At 36.4% G+C, this 20,383-nt stretch overlaps 1 protein-coding gene across 1 annotated transcript in view; it reads right to left on the bottom strand.

Moving 5' to 3' along the window:
• Window positions 1–7,406: 7,406 nt before the first annotated feature.
• The window catches only part of LOC139144054 (uncharacterized), a 29,719-nt gene continuing 16,742 nt past the window's right edge, over window positions 7,407–20,383 (bottom strand). The window contains exons 8-15 of the mRNA XM_070714700.1: window positions 17,698–17,958; window positions 17,203–17,411; window positions 13,566–13,677; window positions 12,141–12,323; window positions 10,400–10,691; window positions 10,219–10,263; window positions 9,951–10,080; window positions 7,407–9,336 (exon numbers count right to left, since the gene is read on the bottom strand). Coding sequence (XP_070570801.1) covers window positions 8,988–9,336; window positions 9,951–10,080; window positions 10,219–10,263; window positions 10,400–10,691; window positions 12,141–12,323; window positions 13,566–13,677; window positions 17,203–17,411; window positions 17,698–17,958 — 1,581 coding nt within the window. The 3' untranslated portion in view covers window positions 7,407–8,987. The remainder of the gene's footprint in view (window positions 9,337–9,950; window positions 10,081–10,218; window positions 10,264–10,399; window positions 10,692–12,140; window positions 12,324–13,565; window positions 13,678–17,202; window positions 17,412–17,697; window positions 17,959–20,383) is intronic.

Consider the following 20,383-nt stretch of genomic DNA (forward strand, 5'->3'; position numbering starts at 1 on the left):
TAAATTATGATGTATCGAAATGAACAATAAACAATCAATGTTTACTTACTTGCCATACAGTTATAACCTGTGAACCCCGAAGCACAGCTACAAGATGACGGTGCACTGGGACAGTTACCAGGGTAACAATATTTACTATCGGGTCTCCATGAACATATCTCTTTTGACATAAAAATACATTGGTATTGTGATGTAAGGTCAGAGAATTCGAGATGAAAACAATTCGGCGTATGTACAGAGGTGATATATATCACGATTGATTGTAAATATAGAGTCAAAAAACAAGTAAACTATTGCACAGACACATGTTCAAATTTTGGAGGTGATATTGGGTAGGACGATGGATGTATGCTGTCAGTCAGGCTGGATAATGACTGTATTATCACTATTTCTGTTAAGGACCCTACACGGTACAAAACTCATAGACCATAAGTGGTGTTTACAGGCTTCGTGAATCACAGAAAGTTACGTCGACTGGCAATATTTACTTGATCAAGTTGATTTCAACGTTAAACACCTGATATCACTAGGAAAGGTTGAGCAAGTTGGCATAAAACGTTTGGAGTTGAGGATGCGGATGACTAATGTCTTACAATAGTAGCTGCTACATAGTCTTAACGACTGGCGAGTAATAAGTTTGTTTGATCCGATGCAGTAACATTGCGCCTCAGGTGCATTTTACAAATACGTCTTGGAGGGGAGGCGCGAGCCTGACGATTTCCGTTCATTCGAAATTAAGCCATGAGAAATGTTAGGTGTACATGGATGTTCTTTGGCGTTCAATGTTCGTTACAAATACAATGAAATGCCAAACTAGTCATCGTCACTTATATCTATGTGAAACGCATATGAACATTCTGCATCCGGTAATATTTGTTCTGGAAAGATATTTAATTAAATATCATAAAGAGATCACATTTCAAAATTCATCAGAACAACCGGCTATTGAGCTACGTTTATGACCTTCCAAAGTGCTTAATTCATTAATTCCACATTAAAGAGTTCGCATATCAATAGCTACGTTTGCCATGGCATTGCAGAGCAAAGGGGCGATTTTGAAGATTCTCACCAGCAGAAGTTGTAAATTATGGCAGACGCGTTCGAATTATGCACTGTATATTGCGACTGAGAATTTAAGAAGCAGTTGTTTTTGTGATCGTCATAGCTTAGCGACAATGTAAAGGTTTTCAGACTCCTCCCTCCCAAATTCCAACGTAAAAATATTATACGGTTACTTCTGCATTGGAAATCTTATGTAGCCACCTTTGACTGAAATCTGTGTTTACGGGAAACTGTCCATCGAAGTTTAATTGTAAGGGCATAGCTTGAACAAGTAGCGTTGGAACAGAATGGGCAATTTTCACAATCAAGTAGGGGAATTCCCATTACCAGGTATAGCTTCACTGGCATCGGGATGTACATTTCTGATATCACATACATGAAAGGATTCCTTTTCGTGCAAACACATTCAGGATAAATGATGATGATTTACACATAGGAGAAGGGACATAATTCTTAAGATGATTGTTTTTTCTGACAATGATTGTGCTTGACACAGTATGCCATAATATGCTGAATGAACGATCTCTTTTCCTACTATCATGAGCATTTGATAGAAATTTACCAGAATGACACAATAGTCTACAAATGATGTTGATATTATTAATACTTACGTTGACAGACTCTGTTGGGATAGCCGCCTGAGTCTATCAGCTGATATGCTTTGATGATACCGCCTCTGTCGTAATTACAGCGATGACAAGCATGGTTTGTACCTGACGTACAGTGAAGTTGTTGACAGTTAGCGATGGCTGTGCATGCTGTGGGAAAGGGAAAAACAACAACACAAAAAACGAATTGGAATGCAACGTTGTATTGGCTACCAATTGCATGTTATGCGGATTAAAAAAAAAATACTGCTGAATTATAGAAGAACACAACTCCGAAAAGTAACAGTACATTTTTATAGTTTTTCAATCAACCATGGGTAATCAAAATCAAAATAAATCTAAATCACTTGTACAAAGCTGCCATAGAGCAAGATTACTATCCACTGATTTACCATCGATAATAAGTCTTTATCAATTTTGTTCTATTACATTACTCTCAACACCCATTTGCACATTCTGTACGAATTTTTATCGTGTAGCACTTCATAATGGCAGTGTTTCGAAAACAGTGGATGCATTGTGCCCCGCATGTAATCAAAATAGGAAGTTGTCTAAATCTATAGACAAATGCCATCGATGCAATTAGTGATCTATTGCTTAAAAATATACATCGTGCTTATCTATCAGTTCGTGACAACCTGCCAAAAAACGTTTGAATGTATAAGTATGCCTTATTTTTTGCGTAAGGCTGATTTACAAGCTTGCAAGAGAGAAGGCCGCGTCTCTCCACAAATCGCCATATGAACTAAATGTTCTTGCATAGCGGATAAGCTGGGAATTGTATATAACATGGAAGCAGTGGAATATTGCTATCAAGGTGCGGAAAATTGATGATAGCAAAGTTGAAATCATTTCATACAGCCTAGTATTGGAGTCAAATTCAAGGAATATATCCGGATAAGAAGGCAAAAAATCTGATTCTTTAATCTCCAATTCAGGAGAATAAGTCATCGATGATAGTCAATGAGACAGGAATGATTTAAAGAAATGACGTCATCTATGTTCCTGAATGTCAGGTTGTAAGCTTTAGCCTGAGGGACCTTCTCTTTGACCATTGAAGTTCTTGAAATTCTGCTTCATGATTACAGGAACAAGTTGGCGAGCAAGGGAGCAATGTTAGAAAGCAGAAGTTATAACAACTGAAATGTTTATCTATTTAATAATATATATATTATTTTTCACTCATGCAATCAACAACATACTGCACGATTAATCAATAGTATGTAATTAATGACTTCGTTTTTTCTGAGCCCCGGCCGTCCTAGTATTGGCTAATGTAAGTATTGTGAACGGCCTGCAAAGAGTAGTTTAGCTGTTGCCTGCAGCGTTGACATTTTTGACGTTGTAAAATACAACGCATCTAGACAACTTATCAAGATAAAGTAACAATCTGGTTTACGACTCCATTGCTGTTGGATTTGTTGTTAAAGTCAAATCAACCGGCCTTACGAGTTCTTACGGCATGGCTTGTCAGACATTAGTTGAAAAATTAACGTACAATGCGTCTCGGAGTTGAAAGGCTTTAACCACCGCTCAACTTACCATACAAGAACTTCAAACCTTACCCGTTCCACAATCCAAAACAAAAACCAAGGGTCACGGTGCAAGGTTTGGTGGTAAGGATATGAATTAACAGCTGAATAGTTCTTGACATTTACATTATAAATTAATAATGGTTATTCCTTAAGATCCATGGATATTGTGATAAAAATAAACCAGTGAAACTTTTATTTACTCAATGGGCTTCAAAATGAGCCCAAGCAAACGGTAGACCAACGAAGTATTGTAAACGTTTGACAGTTCGAGTTTCTATCCCCGGTTGATATACGTCCGCTAGGCACTATTTATTCATCATATGGTAGGCAGTGGGAGAGATTTATCACTAAAACAAATTAATTTAAAGTACCGAAAGTGTGTGGTCTACATTAAGCAGTCTCCAAGATAACAAAATCGGAGATGATACAACGATCGATCTCGTGATGATCGTGATCTGACCAGAGTCCGACTTACGTTTTTCACAGCAGGTATCCCACCATTCATCGTCGCAATCGCAGTACGTTGAGCGTGGAGAGCCGTGACCATGGCATCCAGGATAGTTGCATGATCGAGTATCGCTGAGCTGCGAACAAGTACCTCCACAACTCTCTTCGCGAGTAACATATCGGGTTCTTCTCTGTGTCCCGTCAGTACCGCACGGAGCAGAGCAAGCCGACCAACTACTCCAGTTACTGACGACACAGTTGCTAGGAGTGCACGTACGTCGTCTACGCCATCCATCGGAAAATGTGAAGATTTCCAGAACTATCAGAATATTTAAAACTTGTAGAAGCTTCATTTTAGTTAGACGGGGTTCGAGTCGGCGATTATATAAAATTAAGTTATTTCAGCAAGTTAGAACGCAGTATGTTTACTTATTGTGTGAACGCTTCGACTGAGATATGATCCTAAGCAGTAAGCAGTCTTCGCTTGTACTGCATGTCGAGCCATGGCATCGGCTTTGAGTGAGGTGAGCATTCTGGGTAGTTTGCACATGCGTGGAGTGAACATTATTGGTAGTTAAAGTTAGGCCAACTCCAGGGACCTCGCGATAACAAACACAGTGACACATAACTCAACACACTATACATCGCGGATCAGAAACAGCGCGGTTAGTCTATCACATAGTATATGCACTATATCTTCACAAACTTGCATTAGGTCTACATTATATTTTCAAAATCAGCCAATAAGTCGCCTGCTCACTTCACTGTAGATGTGTCAGTATCGAGTTTTGTTCGTTGTACGAAACCTTAAACTAAAAATATTCGTTTAATGAATTTTACCATAGCACAGTGAAAATTTGCAATAACCCCCGCTAGCCTGACATATACATGGATAATGAAAATATAATGCAGATATCAGACTCCAAAAGTCTGTCTTAGTTTAATATTAACGCTTTTGTCACAGTTATAAATAATGTTTACAATCGTAATATTCAGTGGTACATGTTCGGTCAAACCAACACTCTCATAAATACCTCGGTAACGTTGGCCTTTGAACTGTCCACAGATGACCCATTGGTAATGAAATATTATGAACGCAGGCTACACGAAGCTCTGATCATCTGAATGAATATAGAGATTTTTAAGTATTATCTTTAATGTTTGTGACTCACATCAGAGTAGTCAGTCATGTCGACTCCTCCTAAATCCATACGTATCGTGCATGTTTTCAATTAGTTATATATAGTTATGTCAATATAAGTGAGCAGTCTAGATCTGGCATTGGCAAGGAGTGCCTCACAAAAATATGCGGCGCTTTTTGTGCCGCCACTGTGCGACGGGCGATCAAATCGACCAAATCCCGTTTTGCACTTAGTGGGACGACGGACATGTATCAAATGAGTTGTAATAAACGTAAGGTTTTCTCAAACGTCGTTGTTTTTTATCTAACTGCCAAAGTCATAATCGTTTCAAACATAATGTTGTTATTATTCATTTCCGACCTCTTTTATACCTAAGCTATTTATGATGGCCTCATAAAATTTGATGGCGTTCCATGGATCAAGGGGTCTATTGATTGTCAAGTGATTGCATTTATCCCTGTTGTTCTGTTTATAGGAGTCAGAAAAGCCACGTACCGGGCACGAAATATCTGTACCAGAATTAGGGAGTCCTTTTGGTGTATGATTTATATGAATGATATTAGCTCGAATATTATGAGGTTATTACGAAAAGACCGCAAAGGATGCACGACGACATTGGTGCAGGGTATCGTCTGACGCTAATTGGTGGGCGATGCGCGGTGCCAATGTCTGTCGTCCCAATGGTAGCGCACACAAAATTCTATTGTTCTTGATGGTAGATGTATAATAGTGATATATATATATATATATATATATACATTGTATATATATATATATATATATATATATATATATATATATATATATATATATATATATATATATATATATATATATATATATATGACAACTGGAAGTTAGGCCTCTCAGAGGTAAACTGCAAGCTTTAGCTAGAAACTCGATACGATTATTCGGGTTATTTCAACAAACAACGAATACAAAGTGACAACTTAGGTGGACCGGGCCCTGGGGACCGGGCCAGTGAAGCTGATCACGATGCTATTTCGATTGTGAGAGCAAACAAAAAGTGTAAACATGATGTTTCTATGACAGTCAAAGAGATCGTTCAATAGAGCCCTAGTGTCGGAAATTTTGAGTTCGCAGATATCAATGCACGCTGAAAATGTTGTACGAAATATGCAGGCAGATTCATTCTGTTTGATAATTCATTAAATGTTGAATTGGATTTGTAGGAATTAACCGTAATCGTAATCACAAGTTGCTTCCACATAACCACACTTGAAGTTGAATTGAATCACAAGACTGTGTAGAACTGTATTTCGAGTGTTTAACGAGCACTGTAAATTTAGGACCGATGTTTTTCAACTGTTCAGCAATAAGTAGGCCTTCTAGATGCTAGAATACACGGTTCACATCGATTAAAATAGATCATCTTGCAATGCTCTGAGTGCTGTATAAACAGCATAAAACTTCCGTGCATGATGAATATGTAGCCATACTATTAAAGTGCAAGTAATGCTAACTTTTGATAATTTTTTCACCATTTTTGTTTTGCATACATGTCAACCATAACTCCTTGTTCTACTCCACAAGGCATGTTGATATACACAGTATTCAGCTTGCCAACGTAGCCCGTACGTGTGTAAACTGCATTGTTATTGTTGAAAAGTGACTTCTGGTCCGGACTAGACTTCAAATGAAAACAATAACAATGCATTTTGCGCGTATAGACGCTAAGTTGACAAGCTAAATAGTGGGTTTTTCAACATTCTTCGGGGAGTAGACCAAAAGAATGCAGTTTGAAGCTTCACGCTATACTAGGATATATGACCATTATGCCTGCGGGTAGCTTAGAGGTACCGAAGGAATGGAAGGGATTCTGATTGTTATGAGCATCAAGCACCTTGAAATTTATCAAATGTTCTGATTTTTCCCTACCAAAAATTCTCTGTATACAAACCTATCCTGCTTCATAATCGCACTCTGTTAATATTGTCAGAACTGATCCTTTTCTCGGACATTATTTTCTGACATTAAAAAATTCATGATGTAAAACCTCACGTATGAGTCATTTAGGTCATCGAAGATACAAGCAAAGTCATGGAGGCAGTGTTTATTGAGTTAGTTAAAGTCAAATTTTGGGCGTTATTACACGCAATGTGTGATGCTTTTGCATTGTAACTCGTTTGCTGGACAAATCGTCAAAATACGACCAAATATCGACCATGCGCACTTTAGTAAAAAGCTGTGCTTTTGAAGCTTGACGCGTTAAGTACATGTATGGATTGAAGGAAGAAATCTTCGTAATACTGGATGGTAAAAACGTCCTTTAACTTAAAACAAAGTGTGTGCAGCTTATTCAATAATATGCAGATGTTTTTCTGTCTCGCAAAAATAACAAAAATCAAGAACTACTAACCTTCAAGTTTGTTGCAAAGTCTGTCACTACAATGTGATTTGAGTTTGCATCGCTAAAGCAAAGTAGTCTTTCTTTTTGACGTAAGTTTTAGACAATCACTGCTTGCTATGGAAATCAATTTTTCATCTCTAAATTGGATATCAAGGCGTCTGCCTTGTGAAAGATTTGCAGTTTGATATCTTTTGTTGGATGGAAGTTTCTCTTGTGCGTGTAACGAGAAATATACGATAAATCCATGTCTTGGGTCTTTATTAGCTAAAAAGAAATAATTTCCTGCTAAATTGTGGAAAAAAATTACATAATGCAGCTGTAGGCCTAAAATTGTATAGACTATTCCGATAATTAAGATATCATAAAATCTATTAATCATGACGAATGTTTCTTTGTCACATTTCAGCAATAAAGAAGTATAATTTGTGTAAAGGTACTTCCAATCCATATATATTTCAAGTAAAAAAGAAGAAAATAGCAGTCATGAGCAATATCTAAAGTCAAAATCTGTAACACTTTCAAACACAAATGAAAAATACAGAGAATCGTTTTCGTTTCACCGATGAACTCTTTCATATTGAGATAAGACAAAACTAATTACGTGCATGACAAGGAGTTCGAAATAGGTGTGATGGTAGATGAATATAGCTCCTTTGAAAAACACTGATTTCTTTGAAAGGCTATGTATATCACACAAAGCAAAACTTTTAAATGTATTGGCTCCTGCGTAAATGTAGTGTAATTGCGAATCGCCACAATTTGCCGAGTAATTTAAAAATTAATTAAATGTGCCATGCCTACGGGTATGCTAAATTACAAAGTATTTGACTGGGAATGATTTGCCATATAATATCAAAACGAGAGGACAATGTATCAAAATATGATAAGAAATCACATTAGCTTGTTACCCCACGTTTATGCAAGATTATTTGAATGACCTTTCTCGACTTTTAATACGGAATGACAATCTTCAAATCTGCAAGCTGTTGATACCGATATTCTACTTTAACAACCCTGAACTTATACAATATTAATATTTGATGACAAAATTTCTGTATAATAGAGTAGGTAGTAAATAATGTATATCAAGTTATCTCATTCTAAAACTTGGATAATGCGTTTCACGTAGAAACGAAACCTATAGAGTGTGTGTACATTTATGTCTATGTTTGTAACGTGTCTACATTGTAAAAAGATTGGTATGTCATCATTCATAGATATAATTCTGAATGGGGTACGTTAATTACAAAATTAAATCACTAAACTACAATGCAATATATCTATTTTGAACCGGCAAAGCTCGCGTGGGACAAAATCTTGCCTGACAGAGTACGTCAACGGGGTTATTTTTCCGGGTAGTGTTTAACGTAAATATAGAGATAGAATATTCACTAAGTTAGATTTACAGACATTCTTAAAAGATAATAACTAATAATTATTGTAGACAAAACAGTCATCATTTACACACTTTCATAAATGAGAGTACTGTAAAAAGAGTCTTTTTAGCTAGCATCTTTTTAGCTTATTCAGCTAAGTATTTAAATTCGCTAATTTAAAATGCGAATTATTTAAACTTTTCCCGACATTAACTATGGTCAAGTTGTCTTTTTACCTTAATTAATAAAAACCACCTGTTTGCAATGAAAATCCAAACATCGCTAGAATAGAATGCGGCTAAGTGTTTTATAGTACTTAATTGAAAAATCACGATGACGACATAGAGTATAGTTGTCTGTAACTGATTAGTGAAAGAAGATTTGCACCATCGACAAATCTAAAGCAAAAATTCACATTCATGCGAAATCGTCACGGTATGTTCAATTTAAGAAGGCCTTCCGGTCTTGCCTCTTTTGTTAAAACTCAAGCCAGTATACACGCTGTTATCTAGAGTGCTGGAAGTCAGCTGGCAGTATTCTGATTCTGTTTCAGCTCGGATGTGTCCCAGTTCACGTCGTTCTGGAGTTTTGACCGTCTCGTAAGTATTGTCTGCCCGCGTCTCGTCTGAGCCGATGGGAGCAATCTCGGAATAGGGCTGTTCAATTGAAATCGTAGGTTCTTTGATGTCTTCGTAAGCTGCGTTCGGCGGCGACAGGTCTTCCTTCGAGGATTTTCCTTTCTGCTCTTGCTTATGAAACCTTACTCTGTCATCTTCACGCTTCTTGCTTGCATATCTGTAACAGAGTTTTGGAAGAAAACGCATTGTATGAATCTAAATTCGGGGTTTCCATCATAACAGATGTAAAGCTCTTAAAGCTCAAAATGTTGTTTCAGTCAATTGATCTACCATTTCAACATCGTTAATCAGAGCTTGCTTGCAGTAGTGAACCTTCACCGCTTAGTGTTTTAAATCCGTCTTCAACTCATGCACCATTAATTTGCAGTCTAACAGCACTTTCCTCCTGAAGGTTCAGCTATTGAAATTGCTTACCATGTTGTATGTTATTGTCCAGCAATCGTATAATCGTGTACATCTAAAAACTTTTGCAACATGGTGAGACATGGGCTAAAGTACGTTGGTCTGATTTCACAAGGTTGCACGATGTCTTGTCGTTGAGCGCGTGTAATTCGACGATTTCGAAGAAATATAGTTGTTTTGGTGACGACAGTTTAGGCAAATGTTTCACAAAAATGATTTATCAGCATAAATGTTTTGAAATCTTTCATTTTACAGACACAGAGGGGAATCTCGTCGACGCATTTAAGAGGCCGCTGCCTAGGAAATAGTCGACAGCGATATCAAGGTCACAACCAGGGCAGCTCAATGCATTCATTATTTACTACTTACCTTCGCCACAGCAAAACTGCGATAGCAACCAACGCAACACTCAATATGATGGCCAAAGTAGAGGACACAGATATCGCTACTACGTTAGTGTCTTGCTTCTCTTCTCTGTTTGGATGAAGTTCTACTGATCCTTAAAAGTGACGTCATATCCCGGTCAGATGCAAAAGATTGAAGGAATAAAGAAAATAATGAATATTTGGAAATTTACTTGAAAGATATCGCCCAACTTTATAGCGTAAAGATTGATTAACAACTGTATAATGCTCACCTATGTCTTGCTTCTCTTCTCTGTTTGGATGAAGTCCTACTAATCCTTAAAAGTGACGTCATATCCAGGTCAGATGCAAAAGACGGAAGGAATAAAGGACATCATGAATATTTGGAAAATTTTGAAAGATGTTGCCCAACTTTATAGCGTAAAGATTGATTAACAACTGTATAATGCTCACCTATAACTGCAAGAGTTTTAACTGTCATACGACTTTCTGTTCCAAAACGCTTGAGATCAAAGCAGGGTTTTACCATAACGGTATACTCAGTGTCCTCGACTAGTCTAGAAAATGTGAAATTATTGTCAGGCGTCATTTCCGAAGAAACATCGCCTGGTTTGGTTGAATTGATGGCTACTTGGTACTCTACAAATGACTCAGGGCAGATTGGCTCGTCCCACGTTATTACAACAGTTGTCGTGGTAACTTCAGATGAAATGAGATTCTTGACCGTATCTTGGCAGTATGGTATCTATGAAAGTAAAAGCATAAGCTTGTTCATAATGGGCAGTGATCTACCATGCCAGTAGCATAAAACTTAACCCTGAGAGATAATTATTCACAACGCACTAATGTAGTAGTGCAATATGGTATAGTTGTTTAAAAATGGTATCGCTCTTTACTCACTTTTCTTACCTCTGATATTGAACCTTAATTTGAGGTTTATTTCTATAAACTAGTGGCCGATACAGACCCACTGTGTTATGTAGAGAATAACAATTTGGGACACGTGTTGATGAAGGAGGTGAGAATCTCTGATAGCTCATTGCTGGATGAACTGTCAAAATAGTGGCAAAAATAGCTGCAAAAATACACACTCAATCAGAAGGTTTCGTCATAATTTGAATACATCACTTTAAGATCCCCCTAGGAACATGTCAATCAAATGTCACAACTATAAGACCAGTAGTTTTTGAGGAACAAATATTTTGAAAAGGTTAAGAAATTGCAAAAAATGTCCCAAAATACAAAAATGCAGATTTCATAATAATTCCAAATTGTCACATTGCGATATCCCCTAAGAGCCTGTTTACTAAATATCGCATCAATCGGACAGTTTACTTTTTATTTGGAGAAGCAAACTTTTAGACAAAAATGGCAAAAGCTGCCTTAAAAATAAAACATTTACACATTTTGCACAACAAATCTGAACCAGATCATTTCTTTGGACTATATTCTACATATCTAAGCTGTCTGATCAGCAGTTTTGAAGAATTGTTTTTAATCAAAAATGACAAAAATTGCCTTAAAATACACATTTGCATATTTCTTGATGATTTGAACATAGCTAAATAAGGTCATCCCTGTGGACCTGTATACCAAATATTAAAGCTGTTAGCCTCAAAAATACAAATTTGTATATTTCACCAAAATGTGAACCAATCTGGTTAAGGTCTTCTCTCGGGACCTGTACTCCGATATTGAAGGAATCGGATGGGCCTTTTAGGAGAATATTTGAAGATAAAACGTAAAAGGACGCTAGACGATTGACGATTGATGCCAGAACGGACGACAGACATCGCTGACAGCGGAGCTAAAAAGATGGCTTCAATCTGAAGCCGATGGTAAATGTTATCAATTGAAATAAAATCATCTTTGAGGATCCCTCACCAAGTACATGAATTGATGCAGTATAAATGTTTTGCCCTTAAGGGGTAATGGTCATCGTATTACCGTGTGTTATATATTTACACTGAAGCATATTTTTTATAATCTTCTGGTAATTTTATCTCCTTGACTACAGATTTTTGATTTTTTATCTCTCCTGGTCAACATCAAACAGGTGGCTACCCGCGATAATCGCAGTGAATTCATTCGTTAAACGTCCATTTTAATTACTTCATAAAACAATTTATGTATTAAACTCAGACAAGCTTTCCATAAATGCTGTAATGGCAATAACCTCTACAAAGTATATGACCTTGATTTGTTCTGCTGTCTGTAACATGGCATTGTTGGTTACGCTGACAATAACACTGTAGTCGCTGTCTATGTCGATTGGCATGTCATCATCAGGCCTGTCAATTTGAAGAACGTAGTTCTTGCCATAGCACTCATTGTCCTTTGGTATGCACCCACAGTTGGGAGGACTACAGTCTGAGATCTATAACAAAGTAAAAATGACCAATTAAATAGGGCATATATCAAGTAAAACTCCTTTCCCTTGTGTTCAAGGGAAATTAGCTGCTACTTTTGATTAACTCATCGATATTTTTTACTCGACAACCATCGGATTGAATTATTCTCCATTCTGAAATACGTAATCAGGTGTTTAAATCAAAATTGCTAATGCAACATTGTATGCTGTTTTAAAACTGAATTCTAGGCTACACTAAACTTCACATGATACATTTTAGACCCTATATTAGGGATAAGTTAAATGACTATTTTGAAAGGACTTTGAGAGTACAAAAATTGGCTAAACAAAAATAAAAGAAATATTTAAAATTTTATTTTTATAATTAGTGTAGATATTTTGTAATTTGTAAGTAATTCTGCAGTTTGTGTATGGTACGTCTACTGACAGCTTGTTTATCTCAGTCTTAACTTATAATCAAGGTTATGTATTTTAAAGTTCAATCTTACGGGTAATTTAAATGAGTTAACACAGTTGTCATATCTGGATCATTTCTCTCTTGCCAGTATGATTCTATTCTCATTATATATCCTATTTCGACATACCCGTGACGTCAGACGCAGAAAATTCGTCAAATTCACAAATTTCCTTTCCTTAATATATTATATTAACACCGAACCGGCTAAGATGCATACAAGCATGAGGGACTGACTCCCTCAAATGACGCGTTCCCACGATCAGAAGCCAATGATCGGAATTTAAATTACTTCCCATCTCCTTGCTAAATAGGAGAGAATTTTGACAAAAAGGGAGCTTCCGACAGGCACCAGGCTGGCGTGAAGACCGAGGATCTCTCCTGTAGAAGTTTAATATAGTTTTGAATTCCCTATTCGTAGCATAGCTGAAGACTTCTAGGCGTCTCATCGTTATAATTTACGCAAAAGTCAAAAAGTAGATCTTCCCCAAATAGTCCAGCTCGTTTCCGTGTACCTCGAGCATTGCATGGCGAGAACATTCCCCTGAAAACACATCAAGACGGATGCCTTCCTTCCCCTTTTTTATTTATTTCACACAGAGATGGCGGTTATCATGAATTTGAAGTGTTGCTTAATTCACGGTATTTTGACTGCTTTGTACCAATAGTTTGTGCTGTGACCCCCGCCCTGATTTGTATTCGTTACTTTGAAAGAGAATCCTTAAAGGGAAAGCTTGAGCAGAAGGTTAAGATTTCCAATTTTGAGACGCATATTATCTAAAAAAGATACACACCTTTGGTCTGGTCACAGTAATATTACCTTGGACGATGCTTTCAGACAGGTCGATCAGTTTCCATTGAATTGTGTGTAAACCACTGTGATCATCATACGCCAGGAAAGAAATTCTGCAATAGCATAACACATATCATGGTAAAAATAATTGGAAAAATCGTAGATCAATTAATGGGGGAACGGCATGAAAGAAGTTTAGTCCAGTTTTTCGGAGGAAAAAGGTTGCCCTGACATCTTTATTCCATATGATACTTAGCTAGACATTTAAAACTGTTTAATTACTCTCGTTGGTAGATATTTTGAAATGTATGTTAACCAATCTGCATATTTTCTTTTTTATGCTTGTGGCATGTTTTGGTCCGGAAATAATGGTCGGCGTTTCCATCAGTCAAATTGCAATGTCCATCAAATTTGCCAGTTAATAGTTTATAATTCACTGCAATTCAACTTGACCGTAGCTGTGGTAAGATGATATCCAGGAATTGATCATTGGCTCAGTGTGCAAATGACATGTGACAGGATCCTCAACTTGACGATGGGACCGTAACTACACAGAGTGTTTGCTTTCCTTGGCCACCTCAACAGGACCTTTGTAACCTGCTGTTAGATAACGTTCGACTGTCAAGTCAATACAACGAGTAACTTTACTATTAGGCCAAACAAAATAATATGTGCTGTTCCGATTACATGGTTTTCAAAAATAGGCGTTTTTCATTTTTTTTTTATTTGTCAATGTGCATTTTGTACGCGTTCAAACAAACTACCAGTGAACAATTTCCTCATGAAACGCACTCAAATTGAATACCAATACATTAAAATAAAATATTCATCAGTAGAATTGAAGTGTGTGGTTTATTAGACTGCCACGGAAATTGATATGGCTGAATAACAATTCTTTGACAGGAAAGTGAACTGTTTATCCAAAGGTAAATCCTCAGCTTTTTGCAGTCACTCGCAAGAAAAACGCACATATTTTACGTTGAAGTTGTTTGTAGCCTCGCCAACCTGTATATTTGTCTGCTGTACTAGTACTTCCAACCACGGCCCAGCAGCATCACTGGCATATTCAACTCGAATAGAGTACATTTTACATTCAGAAAAACCTGGACGGTGTTCCTCAAAAATTTCTTCGAATGTTCAGTTCTATTTAACAGAAGACAAAATCGACCTTTCTTTGCTAGGATCGCATTTGCGAAACAAAATTGAGTACACGTTATGTCCATCACGAGTCACCATTTTGTTTGAGACGAGGCCTGCTATAAGTACGGATACCAGGCCCTTTTTTGTTCTTGGTTAAACTTACATGAATTGTATGTTTTCTTGAAGATCTTGTCTCAGGATTCAAAAAACTGTTTGAATGATGGTTCTATCTTGTCTACTTCCAGGGTTATGATTTTTTTTTCGACTTTTTTGACAAATGGTCAAAAAATTTCAACATATGGCTAAAAGAGTCATTTTGTGGTATATCCCTATGAAAAAAATACGGTAGTTGTATAATAACATTATTCTCTAACTAATCTGCTTTAAAATACTTTTGTGCAATATATTGTAAGAGTACGGTATAAGGAGCTTTTGTTTTCTTTACACAGAGACTTAAAAATGCCAAAAATTTTGTGAGACAGAGTTGAAAATTGGACGGCACCGTGTATACTACCAGTCAAAAAGCTATTTTTTGCCATTTTCAAACTACTGTAACTTTCAGAGTTTTTAAGCTAGCTCTGTCAAATTTTGGACAGTTAAACTTGAGTAATAACAAAAAAGAATAAATATATTTTAGATCTGTAAAATTTCTTAAATGTTACATTTGAGAAATTCTGATATTCAAAAAACCAAAAATCATAGGAATATGAATAAAATAAGTCATTGTTCAACTGATCAACTCACAGTACAGAATAATCCCCCTGGAGCTGTCCTTTTTTACACAAGAATATTACTCCCCCTAAAAAGCTGTCATCTTGTTGTACTCAATTTTTCCTTTAGCATTGAAATCTAGAGTCAGGGTTATGATTTTTTCCTTTCCTTTCCTTACATTTTTCATTCTCTCTTCATTTGCCCGTCTTTCAACTTGTCTTGTTTATCAATTCCCGATTCCTGCACTACCCCTGTCTGTCATTTTCCCCAGTTTACGTTAATGCTGTTTAAAAATAAAGGTTGTTTACATACATTTATTATAATAATAACCATGGCATGCTGACTTTATTCCCATACATCATTGAAAGAGTATTCATTTCTGTTGTCAAATATCATTTTGTAAATTTTGTGTAATATCAACAGATGAAAAATGAACACAGTTTAATGTTCGCAAAACTACCAGGGTTAACGTTTGAAAACAGCTGATTGTAGCGTACGCGTTGGCAGTTAGGGGCTGTTCAACGAAGTACGTACGTACGGCAAAATTAACGGTAAATTCCGAACGCACAGATTTTGAAACTACTCAGAACTGACCTTAACACACAGTCTTTGGTGTACGGGTTATATTTTAATGATAGAATGACTATAAAAAGTAAAATTGACCAAAACTTTGCTCGATTCACTATCACAAAACACTTCCGGGTTTTCACTTGGCCTGCATAATATGGCCGCGCTGTGCATGACGCGGTTCGGAAATGACAACAAGATGTAAATGAAAGATTACATCAAAAAACGGCCATGAAAACACTGCATGAAAACCCTATAATACTTACTGTATTAACATGGATTATTGCCTGTATTTTAGCTGAAGAGTGCATATACAGATGAATACAGTCAAGAATCCATTTTTTGTATTCAGCAAGCCTGTATTCACGTGGATCATGTGAATTCACGTGTATTATACTATAATACAGGCAACTCATTAATGTGAATTTATCTGAATTATTGGGTTTTCATGCAGTGAAATGCTTCAAACTTTCCACAAATTTAATATAACAGTTGCTGTTTGGTATACTAACTCCGATCACTGAAAATTGTCCCTGCATTTTAGCGAAAATCTACCTACAAAACGCCGTTTAGGCACTGAACAACATACTGTAACGAGCCATCCATTCTAACATAGGAAGTAGTGACCTGAGAAATGTACGTGCCGCATGCACGGCACGCTGTATGGCGAAAAGTAATGCTTGATTTTGAGCGCTAAAATGACACGATTTTTTTTCTTTATTTTCAAAAAAAAAATCCCATGGTAGAACGAGCAGTTGAATTGGAAATTTTTTATCGAAAATTTTATTGAATTAGACCTAATACTTTTTGAGATACAGCAGTTTGAAACCGGAAACCGTTCAGTGTGCAACAACTGTCAGTGTCATGTCGCAAGTTTTCATGAGCGTCTGGCATCACTTCTATAAGAATGACGTATTAGTTCTCGCGTGATTCGCGCGATTTGTCATAGTTCTCGCGTGATTTCATGCGTTTTACGTTTTTTTCATTTCGTTATTTTTACTTCCGGGTTTACGAGGCTCTAAAAAATCTAGGGTCGGGGGGTTAAAATTGGGTAGGTCGGGTAATCGGAACAGCACATATTTTTTTTTTTTTTTGGCCTTACTTGAGCATAAAGATGAAAATTTACTTTCCCAGATTGCACATATTTTCATTATCATTATATTGAATTTTACATCCTGTATGAGCTTATTCGATTTGTGCAAATGTGCTATATTACTTACTCCACATTCAATATGATAGTCGTGTCATAGTCAGAGGATTTTTCAAGTGTTAGTCTCTCGAGGGAGATGTCCTGTAGCAGAGGGGGAGTTGAATCTATGTGCACTAAGATTTCATCCGTGTTTGCATTGCCCATAACATCACTAGCTCTCACCCATATTCGAATGGAATCGCCGACAATACGTGATATATCGAACATCTGGCGCTCTACCTGTAAGACATACAGTTAAATTCAAAGGCGATTGTGCGATCAGATACTTCATTTCATTATTTTGAGGGGGGGGGGGGGGGGGGGCAAGTGAGAAGTGTGATGAGATCTGCCTTAGGTCGATTGGTTTATTCACCGAACTTACTTTCTGTGTAGTTTGATCATTTCCGTGTTGTCTAGATTTTTTGCCGAAAAAGAGACTTCATGACTCGCAGATTGTTCTTAATGCCCAGACAGTATAAATGGCATATAGTTTTGAACGCTATTTAACATTAATGATGTAATCTACCATTATATCGTCAACATCTCGCCAGGTCCCAGGTGGCGTCATTATAGAGCGCCCTCCTTGGTGGTCAAGAGCATAGTCCACTTCAAATCTGACAATAGCATTTATATTTGGAATGGCTTCGCGTGACCGGATTTCTGGAGGTTGACCTCTTCCTTCTTCGTAATGAGATGTCAAAGGTGGTGAGTGGTCTTCAATTTCGTTGAGTATCTTGTTTTGTCTTTGGAATTGGTTGTAAAAATGTCCTTGCCAACTCGTCACGACCTGGCGCATAAGTAAGCAACCGTGTGTCAATCATTGCAAAATTAACAATTTCTAGGTTACCCTGTGTAATTTGTGAGTTTTTTCATTTTACCATATCAATAACAATCAATAACAAATAACAGAGGGCTTTTGTTTAAATGTTCGTTACCGTGAGAAATCAAACATGATGAATTTATGAAAGTCTATCTCGGTTGTACATTATGCCGCGTACTATACATGAGCATTTAAGGCATAATAGTAAGTTTATGGGCGTTCACTATATCATACATCATCAGCATAGTGGTGTGGTAAAGGCCCGGAGAAAGCACAGTGCATTTTCACAATTGAGTGTGCAAACTTTTTTCCTGAGTGTTAAGGAAAAAATTCTAAAAATTACTTTACATAATATTTTTATTCTTGTGATAACTTTTTGAGTAAGATTCTGTTAGCAAAGCAAAGCAAAAATTATGAAAATCGGACCATATTTGGCAAAGATATGCCATTTTTGTGGTGTGAAACTGGTCAACTTTGATTGTTACGAAGGTTTACTGTATATTTAACCTGTTTTTATAATGTAAACTCTTTCTGTGTGGTCTTAAGGTTGTCTTATACAAGTAGTATGTAACGCCATGGCATTCTATTCACCAGTTGATTAACACCATTAATAAATCCAAACGTAGCCCATCATTATGGATTTTTTCCGTTGTTCAGTTATGGACAATGAACCCGTATATATTTATAAACTATAGTTATTTTGTAAAATATTGTTAAAATCCATTGCAGGCATCTCTTAAGTATTGTAATAAAGTCTACTGTCATAAGCATCCATTCTTTTATTTTCAAGAAATTTCCAAAGACTCTAGACTAAAATTTCCGGAAATTTATATAGTGTCCGTACCCCACCATTTAATTATAGACCTATATTAAGCTTTCAGCGAACAAAGATAAAATACATATTGTAGTACTTTGCATAGATGAATGACATATGCATTCATCTTAGACAATCACCATTTAAAAATATATATGGCAATTATAGGCAAAATGTAGTGTCCGTACCCCCATGTAGTGTCCGTACTCTTTTTACAGTAGAATACATTGATTTGGATTTGGCTGAAGTAAAAGGTTTGATATACCCCTAGTACACGGCTGAGTGGTATACTTACAATGCAATCATGTATAATCTGTGCAAAGTCAAACACCAAATCATAATTTCGAATGACAGATGGGTTCAATAAGGTAATTTGGGGTCAAGACAACATACAGAACGCTTTTGTACAGGAGTTTTGTCCATAGTGCCAAAGTCCCAGTAGCTACAATAGACATCGATCGTATGGAAGATGAACATAGTATACTACCAGATATAGTAAGTGCAGAGGTCCTATTCTTATGGTAGAAGAATTAATTAAAATTTTATACAAAAACTTGAAATTTGTGGACAATTTAATCACAATTAATTAAAATAATACACAGACAGAGCAGAAATAAAATGTGCGATATACACACCAAATAAACTGATGAGAATGAAACTACCAACAGCTTCAATGATTTCAAATGTTAGACGTCAGTCAAAAACAAACTTTCAATTATTCCCCCGTTGTCTGAGTAATATGTGTAACACGAAATTTGAATACCTATGTGTTTCAGATAAAATGTATAACTATGATTTGACAATTATTGTAAGAAAAATATATTGGAAGTCAACATGATTGTCCACAAAAAGGTGAAAATTGTGATCAAAAGCTTATAACCATGGGTCATTGTCCAATGATCACTGATAAATTCACACTTTGAAAGGAGCAAATTTAAAGAATGTCGGAGGAATAGGTAGTCAAAATTGTTGTTTACTCAGTTTTTGTGGTGGAGTGACTTGATACCATCCTAAATTGCTCATCTCATTATACTGTATATGAGTTGCACTGGGCTGCCCTATGCTATGATGAGTATGTAACACCCCCACAAAACAAAAAACAACAACAACAACAACAACAAAAACAAAAGCAAAGACATGACGCGCAGGTACTGAAATGATGCGCGTGGTGACCAGAAACGAATTTTTATTTATATATTTATTTATTTTGCCTTAAAAAGGCAAACAAAGTTAAGAAGCGAAATACTGCAGTAGAAAATTGTGTTTTTAGTCACCTTTATAAAGCTTTATTTCTAATCCACAAAGACGTAATCGTTGGCTGTTATTACATAGGACCTGGTGGGCCTATAATTATGATTCCATTGAAAATTTAAGAATTGATTTTCATAAATCATATCTACATTCATTGATTATGTTGTGTGGTGATTTCAATGCGAGAACAGGGAAACAAGATGATTTCATAGTTGATGATTCCATCGATTATTTACCGTTCAACAACATTCAAAAGGTAGAAAATTCCAAAGATGAAGCAGTGTATGAAGCTGGGAGACCTTTGCTTCCGTTACAAAAATACAACTT

The sequence above is a fragment of the Ptychodera flava genome, chromosome 11, assembly GCF_041260155.1.
Source record: "Ptychodera flava strain L36383 chromosome 11, AS_Pfla_20210202, whole genome shotgun sequence".
Classification (NCBI taxonomy): Eukaryota; Metazoa; Hemichordata; class Enteropneusta; family Ptychoderidae; genus Ptychodera; species Ptychodera flava.